Raw genomic sequence first — 15,799 nt, 5'->3', positions numbered from 1 at the left:
CACACAGATCATGTTTGCGCTAAGGTTTCATCGGGCATCTTTGCCCTGCGTAAACTTGCAAGTGGTTGCTCTTAGATCTGTTGAAAATTGCCTACTATGGTCTAATATGTTCACACTTGTCCTTTGTCCTACGGGATTCGAATTTGAGGATACTGTGGTTGAAGCTTGCTGAGTAGGGTGTTTCGGCTGCAAAAGAAACCTGTTAGAGTGATCATGAAATAAAATTCAGAGAGGTAAGGATGCCTTCTCGGAGCTGAGATTTCTGACTTTGCCCTGTTTTTATGTCATGGATGTTGTGGTGTATTACCTGTCAAAATGCAATTTAGTGTAGATCGGAGATGTACGTCTTTACGATACCAGAGGAAGGGACAACTTGCGTTCCCAACAGCACAGAACACTGGCTTTCGAACATTTGCCGTAGCAAGTTGGTGTCAGATTAATTAATAGACGCCCAGAGGATTTCAAACAAATTCCTACTCTGAGTGGGTTTAAATCTCGATTAAGACGCCTTTTAGTGTCTAAGATGTTCTACTCTGTTGACGAGTTCAAGGATGGCCGTCAGGATAATTAATCAAAATTTTATGAGCCTGATGTCATAAAGATGTGAACTGTGCATGAATGATACGTTTTGTATGTTTGAATGGAGTGACGGAATGGATAGAAAGGACTTTAAAATTTCAATCCTTTCTGTACAATTTTAATCACATTTTACTAGTTATTGATTGTTGAGGATCGATGTGATGCAATTAGGTATTGTTTTTTAGGCAATAAAAGATTATTTATTTTATTTATTTACATTATGTTTTTTTTTTACAAATACTGTAATCGGAGGGTATATTAATTCACAAAATACACAAGCTTGGTCGAAAATTAATCCCCACGAAGTGAAAATTGGAATCTGGCTTGGTGTGAGTAGAACATGCTTTGAGGGTCCAATCTTTTTTTGAAAATACAGTAAATAGCGACCGTTATTGTGCTGTTTTAACAAACTTAATTAGTCAGTAAACAGAAGTGCATTCCAACAAGATGGCACCACAGTGCGTACAGCTAACAGGTAAATGGCTTTTTTACAAAATATCTTAGGTGAACGAGTCGTTTCGAGGGTTTTCTGGCCTGCACCATCGCCCGATCTGAATTCCCAGATTACTTTCTGTGGGGTAAAGTGAAACAAGCAGTGTATCACAACAGATCACGCACAATTGACGAACTAAAAACCTAAGTAACCGCATACGTACCAGAAATTCCAGTACATCATCTGGTTAAAGTGTTTGAAAACAAGTTGAAACTGTGCAGTGTTCTACTGATGTTGGAGGAGGTCATTTTCAACACCTTTTATAAAACTATTCCAGTTATTGTAATATCCGATTAAATAAAAAATACAAAGTAATAATTAACAAATTTTCATCATTGCACTTCCATAATTGCAGTCCACAGCAACTTTCCAAACACTCTGTACAAACAATGGAAATTTTCTAATCGTGTATGATGTATGTTCACAAATTCTAAAGTTCAAATTTAAAGAAAATATCTTAAATAAACACGATACAAAATCAGTAATACATGACACGAATTTCAATAATAGTCAATTACTGGTAATTCAACTAATCTCATTTCCGCTGCCTAAATTTTACTGAGCTGTCTCTTTGATAAACTCTCAGAGCCATACAACAGAGTAGGAACAGCCATCACTTTGTGAAACTTCATTTGAGTCTCATTCAACACATTCCTGCGCAGTGTTCTCCCAACTGTTCCACAAATTGCTTGAAATCTAGAGATCTTCTTATCGCAATCTCTATCGTTCTCATAAGTAATATCACAACCAAGGTAATTAAAATGAGACACCTGTTCAAAAATCTTATTTCCTAAAATAATTTTTGATCTAATAGGAAACTTTCCCAGAAATGCCACGACTTTTACTACTAAATCTACTGTAAAAAAAAATCCAGTTTTAAAGTAAATAAACTCTAGTATTTCCTTACTTTATTTAATTCTTTTACAGCTTTCTTTCCTTTTTCAGCATTTCGGGAAGTAAGGTACACTTTACCTTTAAACTTTTTACAAAGTCCTTTCACAATCGCATACCCAATTCCTTTGTTGGCACCAGTAACCTGAGGCAAAAGAAAGACAAGTAACTATTATTAATAAATACACAATATTATTCCTACTAAAGTACAAGACTACCGCTTCTGCTATAGAATTAAAAATATTTTCCACAACACTAAAACAGAATTTCCCAGTATGTAACTACATTATCAGCTCTTCTAACAGTTATATGATCTCATTTTGAAGTTTTAGTTCTCATTCATCAGAGAACTAAAAAAAAAGGAAATATATTATGTATAATTATGTAAGTCGGTAAAATAATATAGCCCACCGGGCTGATCTAGTGGTTAACTCGTCATCGCAAATCAGCTAATTTCAAAATCTGAGAGTTCTAAGGTTCAAATCTTAGTAAAGGCAGTTACTTTTATACGGATTTGATTACTAGATCTGGATACTAGTGCTCTTTGGTGGTTGGGTCTCAATTAAACATACATCTCAGGAATGGTCAAACTGAGACTGTACAAGATTACACTTCATTTACATTCATACATATCTACCTCTGAAGTTATACCTTACGGTGGTTCTGGAGGCCAAAGTGAAAATTAATATCATAGTTTTTATTATTAGTTATTATTAATATTAGTTAGCTACTAATTTACTGTAGCCACCAAAATTATTAAACATTTGTTAAAAATAAGTCATGGTTTTAAAATATCATTAGATGGATAGAAGACGCTTTATTACTCAAAAGTTATTTAAGTGACACCGTCTTCTAATCAGAACTGTGAAATTCTTGCAATTACTGAATATGCAATTATTTCATATTTTATAACAAAAGATCAATGAATATAAATGTCACTACTTTTAGTCTGTTTTTTATTATATAATAATTATGAAATTTAAGTAATTAAGTAATTTTTTGAAAATTTTAACCCAAATTAGTTGTGCATCTTATAAATAACCCAAATAAAATAAATTTAAAAAAAAATCTGATGTGGACACTATATTACTTCCTTGTACGTCTATTAAATTACATATACAAATTTTTGCTGCACTTCATTTAAACTTAATTCATTTGAAAGTGAGATACGATCCTGCAATTCTTTAATAAAAATGGAAAGTTCAAAACTGCTAAAATATTACTTTTTATTAACATAAAAAATTTACACAATTATTAATTCAACAATCTTTCCTCAAATATTAGGTTAGAGTAAAAGTTCCTTGATTACTCTTTAAATAAATTATTTACCAAATAATCCAATAATAAAAACTGATTATTCTACACCGTAAGGTCAAAATTAGTATTTGTAACCAGTATACAAGAGTTCACTAAATGGAATAGTTTAATTATTATTGACTTTTATTTATACGACTCACCAGAAATCTTGCGCATATTACGCAGAAGTGAAACAAATTTCAACAATCACTTCATCTTTCATCTTTGAATTGTATTACAATTATAAGATGTATTTTATTTTTCTGTCAAATAATTAAATAAAATGCTTCTTTTAAAATAAATATACAATTTTTATAAGAATTTGCTACAAATATCCAAAAATAATACAATTCTAAATTATAATTTTCAATTATTATTAAATAATTAAAGGTTTCACCAAATTAATTACGTATACACATATATAATTCCTATTAAATTACATTACACATTTTTAAAAGTAAATAAAATTTTATTTAACTAATAATTTTTTTCATTTTTTTTATCATTGAATTATTAGTTAATGTAAAAAATTTTTACAATCACAGGTTAATGATTGTTAAGTCAATATATTTAAAAAAAAGAAAAGTTTAAAAAATAGAAAAGGAGATTAAGTCTGATTCGAACCGATGTACCTTCCCTTTAAGATCTAAATATTTCATTAATTAAAAATTTTCATTTCAATTGCAATCAAAAATGGAGGTACACAACTAGATGTTACAACAATGTTAAATCCAAAATTTCAACATCCTACGGCTAATCGTTTTTGAGTTATGCGAGATACATACGCACGTCACGCCGAAACTAGTTAAAATGGATTCAGGATGGTCAAAATGGATATTTCTGTTGAAATATGAAAACCGAAATGTTTAGCTATCACAATACTACCTTAATTCGTAAAAGGAAGTAAAACAAGTTAAAAAAAAGAAAAAAAGGAGATAAAATCTGAAGACCGAATTTATTCGCGATCACAATACTTTACTTCGTACAAGCAAATAATAAAAAAAAAATAATTGTAATAAAAATAATAGTAAAAAATAAATAGAAATAAAAAAAATTATAAGCCTTGATTATTATAAGCAATCTTATAATAATTCTATACGTTTGCAAATAAGATAATTATCAAATTAAATATAATTTTCAGAATCAATAACAGGTAAACAGGCAAATTCAAATCGTACAACCGAAAATGAATAATAATTATAAAATCAACAGAACAGGAAAAATAAGAATTATTAACTCAATAAAAAAAAACCTTACCTAATTTTTGATATTATTAAAGTTATTTTCACAGTTTACGTCACTATCCAAGAGATTGGCTAACTTCACCCTACCGGCCCCAACGATTCAGACGTCTTTATGTATGTTGTTCTTCATTAGTCGTGCCCACCTGTAAAGGAGTCTATAATTGTGTTTCTGTTGATGTTAACCGGTCGACGATATTCAAGGACATCCATGTAATTTAGCAGAACTCCTTTTCGCAGCTTCATGTCAATTAATTTTTCAACTTTTATCCTTCTCGAAAACATGACCGAGATTCAAGATCACAGAGACTGTTGGAGCTATGTTATCAATATTTTTTCTTTATGACACAGATACATAAATTTAATCTAGAATAAAAGCTGCTCATTTCCGATATTTAAAATAATTGTATCCTTTTTCTGCACCAGAATTTTGTTTATTCGATCGTTACAAAATATTATTTACGTAATTTTGGCTTAGTATTTGATCTTTCGCATATTCTTTGTTTTCAATTCATTAAATGCGCTTAATTGTTTTTTAATAATATATTTCTGAGTTTTATAATTTTCATTACACAAACTTTACAACATATCTTTTTTGCTACCGTCTGTATATATTTTTTTAATTACGTCCTTGAATAAATTATTAGATACGAAACAATTCTCATCGAAAGATGAACTTTTAATCGGAGATGAGAACGACAAGTCACTCGCTAAACGCTTTTTCAAAATGCAATCAGGGCATTGCCGATTTCTCGTAAGAAATTCCGTGTCACCCGTTATTAAAATTCATTCACACTTAATGAAAGTTTTACCTGATGTACAAACAATCTTTTACATTCATTTCAGGAAAAAGAAAAAAAATATGTAAAATAATACTATAAGTGAAGCGGTAAACTTCAATATAAATTCTTCGAGCAGGTCGAAGAATAAAACTGGGTAAGACAACGCGGATGTAACGTTAATATTCAATACAAATGTTCGACTGAAATAACTTTTTTTTAAGCATTACTTAAGCGAACTTAATACACATGGAGATATATATTTTTTAAATTTATTTATTTAAGTATCTGCATATATTTACTGATATTAAACGAAGGTGAAAGGACATTTCTGTTTCTTGAAAACATAAATGAAATAACCGAATTACCTGAAATCTACTGAGGATAAAAATAAATATTCATATTCTAACTTTTTAATATGCATTTTACAATTGGTTTTGATAGTATTAGAACTCGTAAATTGCATATAAAGGAGCGAAAAATCGTGTTTTAAGCAAATGTAAATGATGTAGTGTTTGCAGTTTAAACGAATTGTTAATAAAATAATGTAAAACAGAACAGTCTTTTTAATTTGATTTATATCACATTTTTTCTCTAACAGTTGTTTACAAATTTCCAACTGAAGTTCAGATCCTTTTTCATTAACCAAACTATTAAAAAAAAAAAAAAAAAAAAAAAAAAAAAAAATAGCCATAGTCGTATTCGCCCTTGGCAATTCCAATTCCTTGGAATTTTCCTGGCAGGTTGTATGGGTGGTTTGTCATTGCCTGCCGAATATGGTTAATTGAAACCCAACCACCAAAGAACACTGGTATCCCCAGTCTAGTATTCAAATCCATATAAAAGCAACTGCCTTTACAAGGACTCAACCTTGAAAATCAGCTGATTTTGCGACGAGACACCATTTTTTTAAATTAAAAACCTTAAGTGAAGTTAATGAATGTGTAAAATAAAAGTAATAAATGTCAAATTACCCCCTATTATTATTTTAAACTAATTGTTAAACATAGCAAATGCTATGAGATGAAACAACATATTTAAATTGATTGATCAAGGTTGCAAGAGGCTAGTAAATGAGAAACATAGTGTAATTTTTGTCAAAATCAATATTTGACTTTAAAAATTAATTTAATAAAACATCTTGTTTTAACATTAATAAAACATCTCAAGTTTTAACTTGTTGAGTTTTCAATTCAACTCTCAGTTTTAACTGAGGAATCAGAGTTTGATTCCTGCTGGGTGATCTTCAGTCCTCTTACTGATCTAGGTCCTAAATCAGGTTCTATCCCATTCTCTAGCTTCTCTCGCTTTAGTTTTCAGGATACTTGTTGCTAGGCGTACTACCTTGTCCCATTCTGTTCTTCCTATCAACATGTATGAAACTGTTTCTTCTGGAGAAAGCCAGCTTAACTTGACATCTTTTCTGACCATATCCCACCACTGGCATTGGTGGTGTGCTCAACGGTATCTTCAAGATCGCAGTACCTGCATAGAGGAGACGCTCTCCAGCCAAATCGATGCAGGTAGGCTTCAAACTCACCATGTCCAAAAAGGAGCTGCGTTATATAGAAACCTACCTCACCCAGTCCTCTCTGCACACATACATCTATTCTCGGAATTAATTTACGCGTCCATACACCACCAGTAGGTGAGGTGTTCCAGGCCTCCTGCCACTCGGCCAGAAGTAAGTCCTTAGTATGACTAAGACCGAGGTATGACTAAGGTTATCTTGGTATGACTAAGACCGAGGGGTCGTAGTCATACCAAGATAAACCCGCCAGAGCATCAAAAAGTTACCTAAGTTTTTTTTATTGTTGGTAGGGGGGGGGGGGGGGGGAATTATGATGAAATTTTATTACTAAAAGTTTAAAAATTTAAATAAAGTCAAAAATGTTTTGGAAAATTAAAAAAATGAATATTTTTAAACTTTGATCAACTCTCTCATCTCCAGTATTGGCCCCAAAGTATTTCTTTTTCAAAAAATCAGTTAAAAAATCTACAATAAACAAAAAGATAGCTTTTTGATTTTTGGGAAAGAGAAATTTTGAGGGAAATTTTTAAAAAAATGTTAAGATGAGGATGCATGCATATACTGAGTTTAATGTAAAGTGGGATTATGTTTATAAAATTTTGTGGGAACCCCCAAAAAATGTCCCATCTTCTGGAGATATTGACCCCAAAATTTCAACCACAAATTGCCTCATTTGTGAGTTTCTGTACAAAATTTCATCAAAATCAGTTTATCCAGATAAAAGTTATTAAGCTTCAAACACGCCAATGGACATATGTACGAATATTACTCCACCATTCTTTTTGGTTTTGAGGTCCTGGGTCATGAGATGTTGAGAAAAACCCGCACCCAATTTTTTGACTGATTACCATACTTTATTCTTTCTTGCAGCATGGAGCTATGCTGCAAGAAAGGGAAATAAAAAAAATATTGAAACAAACAATGAACCATGGTAAGGAAGCTAATTGTGCAAGAGGCCAAGGTCCATGAGAGACTGTAGTGCCAAGATTAGTAACCCATTAAGTACACTTGTAAAAAATAGATTCTCATGAGATAATCAGATTAATTTAATTTGCACAATTAGTCTTGTAATCAATACTAGTTATGTAATCAATTGTCAACCTTGTTATCACAATTAAATACTTATTATGCCAATATATACTCCAGTCTGAAATATAATATTACATCTTGGAATTACTTTAAAAGCTTAAAATCATTGTTAAGGAAATAGTAATAGCAATGCCTGATGTTTAGTAAATTTATTCCTTCAAACGCTTCCTGATTTTGTACTAGGATGAACGAATTTTTACAAACAGTTTTCAAGGACCATTATATTTTTTTATAACGGACTTCATTGTTAGTTTTTTATAAATCAATATAAACTATAATCTCTTTTATAAGCTTCTAATTTTCTTTTATCATATTTGTGTTTTTGATGTGGCAGCAGTTCCTTTTTGTTATAATTGAATTAGTACCATGTTATCTAGCCCGCCAGGTTGAAATAGTGGTGAATGTGTCTTTCCAAATCAACTGATTTGGAAGTCGAGAGTTCTAGCGTTGAATTCCTAGTAAAGGCAATTAATTTTATACAGATTTGAATAATAGATCGTGGATACCGGTGTTCTTTGGTGGTTGGGTTTCAATTAACCACATCTCAGGAATGGTTGAACTGAGACTGTACAAGACTACACTTCATTCACACTCATACATATCATCCTCACTCATCCTCTTAAGTAACACCTGGATGATAATTCCCGATGACTAAACAGAAGAAAAAAAATACCAGTTATTTCCTTGACGTATAATTAAGTGTTTATCTAAATAAAGTATTTATTTATAAAAATATCTGTAAAATTTCTAATTGTGTACAAAAAAAAAATTTCCATCTTCACTATAAATCGTACATATAAAAGAATTAGATTTAAATCACCAGAAACATCATGCACAATCAGCAAAGAAAACAATTGATGCTTAAAGATACATAGAGCTTTGAGAATGTATCTCAAAGTTCTCCTGGAACTTTCATAACCAGCTCTAAAAATAATGGAAAAAGTTCATATAAACATATATCCTAAAATTCTTCATTTGCGAGTTACAGCTAGTGAAAGATTTTGCTTGGATTTCAGCTACTCCGGAGAAATGAGGTCATACTGAAATGTTTAGGAGTTTAAGTAAGAGACAGAATTAGTGATTTCATTTGGTTTTTGACCAGAAGAATCAAATAAAATAGATGTCAGAACCGTATCTGCAGTATTTTTTGAGAAATCTAGGTTGAAAACCAATAAACTGGAATAAAAAACCCTGTTTTTTTTAATGTTTGACATAATACATTACACGCTTATTTATAATAAATGTTGAAAATGTTCCCGCCATTATCAACGCATTTCTTGGAACGCTTCTGAACTAATTTGCTTGGCTCTTTTTAGTTTTTCAGAGCTGTCCTTAACTTGTTCAGCCGCATCCATAATGCGAACAATTAATTTCTCACGAGAATATATTTTTGTTTTGTATACAATATTTTTTCATTCATCCCCAGACGCAAAAATCTAAAGGTGTTAGATCAAACGATCTTGGTGAACAGGACTTTCACGACCGATCCATCTCTCAGAGAAATGATGATTTAAGTTTGTAGAGATGGCATAAGAGAAATGGGAAGGCGCGCCATCGTGCTGGAAGTATACGTTTCAGCGCTAGAAGAATATCTTCAAGCAGCTGCGGCAGTTATTCTTGGAAAGAAAGTGCAAGTAGACCTCAGTATTTAAGCGGCAAGGCAATATGAATGGTCCAAACAGCTGATAGTGAAGAAGGCCTCGCCATACATTGATAGTAAATCGGTGTTGAAAACTGCCTTCCACCGTTTCATGAGGATTTACTTCTGCCCATTGCGTAAGTTGTTGACGCCATCTCGAGTGAAATTTGACTCGTCGGTAAACAAAACATACTTGTAGAGTTGTGGATTTGTATTCCACCAGTTGCAGAACTCCAAGCCAAACGGACCGTCTTCTGGTTGTAGATGTTGAACTATCTGTTCATTATAAAGATAAAACTTGTTTTGTTTAATTGTCCCCCAAAAAATCGAATCCGAAATTCCGATCCGCTAGAAAGACATCGTGTACTGACGTCTGGATTACGCTGAACTGCATCGGCAATAATTTCATAAATAACAGCATCGTGTTAAACATATCGTAGCTGGTACGAATAGTAGGTAATAAACCGATTTACCGAAGATTACGAAAAGTCGCGCTAATTGTTTTGGAATCTGGTATCCTGCGATTCAGAAAACGTATTTCATATTGTAGCTGTAGCTGTTAAGACTCAGATTTTATTTCATGCTCTTTAAATTTTATTATTAATGAAGAACTTCAAATTTATTTAAAGAAGGACTTTTAAATTTTAAATTCCTTCTTTCGGACAGCTCCGGACGGCTGCATTCGGCTCCCTTCACGCTAAAAGCAAAGATTTACTTTACGCTGTCTCCTACTAAAACAGTCAGTCAATCTTCTGTCAGCCGTCAATGACTCAATATGTGTTAATACAATATTGATACATATATATATATATAATTTTATCACAAGTTTAAATATTATAATAAAATTAATCTACAATAGAAAATAATAAAGACTGTTGAACCAGTAAACAAAGAATTTAGAAAAATTAAACCTAACCAAGGTACTAAACTAAGGCGGCAATTATTCAACATTTTAGGATTACATATACCCAAAATAAATACAATCAGCTTATTTCTCTGTTGTAAATAAGTACGGCATTACTTCAACGGCAAATTGATCACGTTCAAACTAAAAAAAACACAGTAAACTTCGCTAACATCAGCGCAGTTCACAATACCCGGTATGCTTACTGTACCTACAGAATGATTTAAACGCTAATACAGTATTGCACATTGCTGACTAGCCATTGTTATTTTATTGCCAACTTCGGTACTTGCGTATTAACGCAACCGCAGCATAAGTTGCGCTAATATTTAAAGATATAAACATGAAAATATAATCTAACCAAACTTAACCTACGCCCGCTAACATTGACTAATCAGGAGTAATGTTTTGATTATTTAAGTAATAAATAATTAATTAGGTTAGGTTCAGCTCTTGATGATTGCGGTTGTGTTTTTCTTGTTCGAAGTATTCGTGGTTATTATTGCAGTTTCGTTAATAGTTCTGTTTCTTTTTCGTTTTTAGTTGTTTAGTGATGTTTTTAGTAGTTTTAAATGTTAGATGTTTTAAATATTACCCATAAATTAAAAACATGCAGGTGGTAGCACAATTTATTCTGACAGTTGGAAAGGTTACCAAACAAATAGAATAGAAATAGAAGGATTCCTACATGCTAAAGTTAATCATAAATACAATTTTATTGATCCTGATACAGGAGTTTCGGCCCATTTTCCACCGAAATCCTGATTATTTTATTTTTAAATAAAGCTGTAACTGCGGTGGCGTTAATACGTAAGTACCCCAACTTCGAAATAATTATTTTTCAGATAATTTATTCTAGTATTTCTGTCATTAATAAAAAAGTATTATTTAAGAAATCATTATTTATTTATTTTTATTTAAAAATTGTGTAATTAACTGTTTTTTTTTTTTTTTTACCTAACCGATTTTACATAATTTTACAATCTAATTATGCTGATTAAAATAAATGTTTAAACTTGCTCGAGATCATAATAATAAGATAACAATAAATTCGTTTGCAATTATTAAACAAAATATTCGTTTAATAACTGAATACAAAATACCACCTAAAAAAAAAACAAACAATAAAAATACGAATAATCATGCGACATAACTTTATATAGTAATATTTTCTTACCACAGCAACTCGTTCAGCTTTGGTCATTTTTAAATATATTATTAATAAAAACCACTTGGTTATTACTTTAATCACAACTTGCAGCACGAACTAACTGTCCTCAGTACGAAACTACTTAGAATGTTTCTACAGGCGTTCGTCCAACGTATTTAACTGATAGTGATATAGTAGCTCCGAAGCGAATCAAGATTTGGATCCGGTTCTTTAAAAGGAATGTGGAGCTGAATCTGTTTAATTGAGGAAAATAGCTCAGTAGGTCCGTTATAAACTGACCGAGTACAAGTTCTGTTATTACTGGATCACTAAATTATAATACATAATAACACGAATAAAAAAGAAGTACTTGAATAATAAAAATAATACGAGTATGAATAAAGTAAGCAGTAAATATATTGTGGGTACAATAACGTATTCACCTGTACTCCTTGATACGTTCAGATAAATGTGCAGAAAATATTGTTTCCTCCAAATAAGTTAATGACATTAAAATTAGATAAAAATATGGACCTTCTTAACATAAAAAAAATTGACTAAGAATACAATTTCGTTATGTTATAGTTTGATCATAACACAACCATTTAATTATTAATAATTCGCGCTATAATGGCCAGCGACAAGAAGTAGCTTGAATATTGTGCAACTTAAAGTAGCTCATTTAATCACACAAGCCAACAAAAATAATAATAATTTGGAACCGAGATAAAAGTAAGTGAATTATAATGTATTTTTTATGCTGAATCTTAAAATGACGTTAGTTTTTCCTCATCACCCTCAGAGTTTTAGTTATGACCCTTTCAAATATTGAGAAACTTCATAAATAATTTTTTCATTATTATTTTTGTTTTCAAATAGAAAACAAAAATAATAATTACAATTAAAATTCCTACCTTTATTTTGCAGACATTTATGTTTGTTTATATTAATTTATTTTTTTTATTTTCCTTTTGTGTTCAGTGAAGTTTTCTCTTTTTATCATCCAGCAGTAGACGCTCATCATAGATTCATTCCATCTGCAATATACCTTGGTGGAACCTTTTTCTTAGTTTGTCGCTATCACACAAGTTTAAAGAGAAAAGTCCAAATAACAATGTAAAAAATGACTTTTCACCAACATTCTGCAACCTAAATTTTTCTACTTCAGTAAGAGTTAATTTATAAGCTGATCATCGTTTTCAGCTTTTTTTAACTTTCCAAGAAACCAGTAACAACATCATTGAATGCCATACTGCTAGTTCTTTAGGATTCAGTTTGTTGTAAAATATATATTCACAAATTAATTTTCTTTTTTGTGGCCCAGTGAATGAATATTCACTCTTTTAATTTGGCTTCACTTAATTGTGGAAAAACCTCAGCTAAATATTTAAAGCCATTTTCATCTTTACCTAATCCTTTTACAAAATTCTTCATCAGGCCTAGTTTTATGTGTAGGGGTGGTAAAATAATACGATCTGCGTCAACAAGGGGAATATTGATATTTTCCTTTCCTGGGGTAAACTGATTTCTTTTTGGCCAGACTTTAACTGCATAGTGTTTATATGTAGCCCGGCTATCCTGCAAACACATAAAGCCACTCCGGAAACCAAGAAGAAGCCCTATCGCTTTCAGGTCAGTGATGATTCACCATGAGTGTTCATCATACTTAGTAGCTTTAAAATCTTTGGCATACTTTTATATGTTTCTTTTATTCTTACATTATGTACTACTGGTATAGAAGAAAACTTATTTGAGTTATGCAACAACACTGCCTTTAAGCTAAGTGTTTGACTAAATCTTCATTTTGATTTCTATATACTAAAATTTTAGTATTCTTGTTTAACAAAGTCCATTTTTAAGATGTGAAACTTGGAGTTCTGCATGTTGTTTTCAACGTGACAAATACAAGTCGTGAATTAGGTCGCTCAGTTCTTCTTGTATGATGAGGTGAGGTTCAGTATTTGATTCTTCAGGAATGTGATTCTTTGGAGCTGTAGGTAATTAATATTTATTGAAGTTGACGATTCATCGGTTGACCCTTCTGGGGAATCAGAAATTTCTTTCGAAAAAGTTGGAGCAATCTGAATCAGTTAATCAATACCATGAAGTACTGGTGTCATAGCTGAATGGACATTTGGGTATGTGATTCTGCTTTTATTTTTTGAATTGAAACCACTAACATTTGTTAAACAAAAATAGCAGTCATCATAATGGTTAATAGGCTCTCGCCAAATCATAGGTACGTCAAAAGGCAAGTGCTCTGTTTTCCTTTGACCTACTGGGTTAGTTTAATGTAGTACTTGATGCATGGTACATCTGGAGCCCAGGATTTATCTTGGTCTCCCAAGGGACAGTCAAAATAATGTTTGTAAGCAGTTTTCAGCAATCAATGCTGGTTTTTGTTGACTTTTCATGGTAAATACTGTGTAAACATAACAAAAAATATTTAGAGAATTTTTACAAGCCTGATTTTTATTCATTTAAAATTCAAAATGTTTTAATGAATGAAAGTAAACTGAAATAGTACAGAAATGCTTACTTAATTATATAAATAATTAATTTATAAATACTTAATTACTTAAAATACTTCATAAAACTGTTTTACCATGGAGTTTAACAAAAGACAGTGCGAAACACACAGACAACTTAACAAATCTTGATGTTCAATAAAATAATACCAAAAGCTGTTCTGTCATAAAAATCATTCATTAAATTTATGGCGTCACTTATGAAATATTCGTTATAATATGTGAATGATAAAACCACTACAACTAAATAACACAGCAAAAAATACCAAAAGCTGAACTCGTACTGAAGAAAATGTTGTCACGTTGAACTACTCATTACTTGACTGACATGTCTGGTTTGACATCATTTGACTGTTATGTATCAAAAATAGGTCTACAATAGGTCACAATGTGAATAAGCAAACATACAGATGTATTAACTTATTTGTATTGTTTGTTCCAACAAATAAATTTAAGAGGTTGTAACTTAAGAACATTAAGTGACGGCTTGTTTTGGAATACATATTCAGATTCAGCATATAAAATACTATATAAAACACCTACTCCCTTTTCACTTCCAAATCTTATGTTGACCAGTAAATATTTAAATCCTGGTTGCTGAGGAAGGCAAGCATCCACTTTAATAGAGTGGTTCTGAAAAGAGCCAGGCACTTTGCGATCCCAGTACCTGGAGTTAGTGATCTCTACTGCCACATTAGTCTTTCACATCAGTGTCGTGGTGCATGTGGTAGGAGCAGGGTGTGTATAAAGTGCATATGGGTGTTACCCTGACCACATTATCTTCATGTAGTGTAGTTTTTGTTTTGTTACATTTTTTATATTTTTTAACATACTAACATCATGAAGTCTAACAAAAAATGAGCAGAGAAGACTTTATCCTTATTTGCTGAAGCTTCAAGTGGAGTTCTGATGAAGAAGTTGACCAATTTCAGAGTGGAATGCCAATATTGATACAGAACAAGAAGTGTAACAGATAATCCAGAAGAGATAGTTACTATTTGAACAGTTAAATAGTAACCAGTAGCCGATCTTTTTATTCAGGAAATATCGAGTAATTAAATGATGTTCAAACTCTTGTCAAACCAACATTCGAACAAGGTCAGAAAACAATAACTGACAAACCTGGTTACTCTGTAATGGTAACACAGAAATAGAATATTGGAAACATTTTATTAGCAATGACATGACGTAGTACGTATTTTGCCATGCTTATGCTAAAATAAAATCAAAACAAGTAGCAAACAACTATCCTTCACAAGATTACTTACTGAAGGAAACTACCATGGAGAAATTATTGGTTTTGTTTGCTTGATGTACATAGCTGGATTAAAACATTTCAATTGCTAAAATTTGATTGACTTATGGCAAACCAATGAACTGGTGTGGAAATTTTGAAAATGATTATGTCTTTGCAATGGTTTTATTTTTTACAAGTTGTTTACAATGATGCATTGATAAGTGAAGAAAGAAAAAAGAACTTATACCTTGCTTCTGTAAGTTCCAATTTTTTATGAATTCATTTCACGGCAAATGTTTTTTCATCAGTAATCTATATAAACCTGCCAAGTTTTGGCATCAAAATATATGCTCTGATGGATACTAACATTTTCTGCACTTTCAACCTTGAAATCTATGCAGGTAAACAACCTAATAAACCATTTTTATAGAGAAACAAAGTT

At 31.4% G+C, this 15,799-nt stretch overlaps 1 protein-coding gene across 1 annotated transcript in view; it reads right to left on the bottom strand.

Annotated features, from left to right (window-relative positions):
* The window catches only part of LOC142322418 (carbonyl reductase [NADPH] 1-like), a 28,917-nt gene extending 17,138 nt beyond the window's left edge, over positions 1–11,779 (bottom strand). The window contains exons 1-2 of the mRNA XM_075361479.1: positions 11,620–11,779; positions 1,980–2,108 (exon numbers count right to left, since the gene is read on the bottom strand). Coding sequence (XP_075217594.1) covers positions 1,980–2,108; positions 11,620–11,646 — 156 coding nt within the window. The 5' untranslated portion in view covers positions 11,647–11,779. The remainder of the gene's footprint in view (positions 1–1,979; positions 2,109–11,619) is intronic.
* Between the last annotated feature and the right edge of the window lie 4,020 nt (positions 11,780–15,799).

The sequence above is a fragment of the Lycorma delicatula genome, chromosome 3 (genome assembly GCF_047948215.1).
Source record: "Lycorma delicatula isolate Av1 chromosome 3, ASM4794821v1, whole genome shotgun sequence".
Classification (NCBI taxonomy): Eukaryota; Metazoa; Arthropoda; class Insecta; order Hemiptera; family Fulgoridae; genus Lycorma; species Lycorma delicatula.
This window is presented reverse-complemented; position numbering and strand designations above follow the sequence as displayed.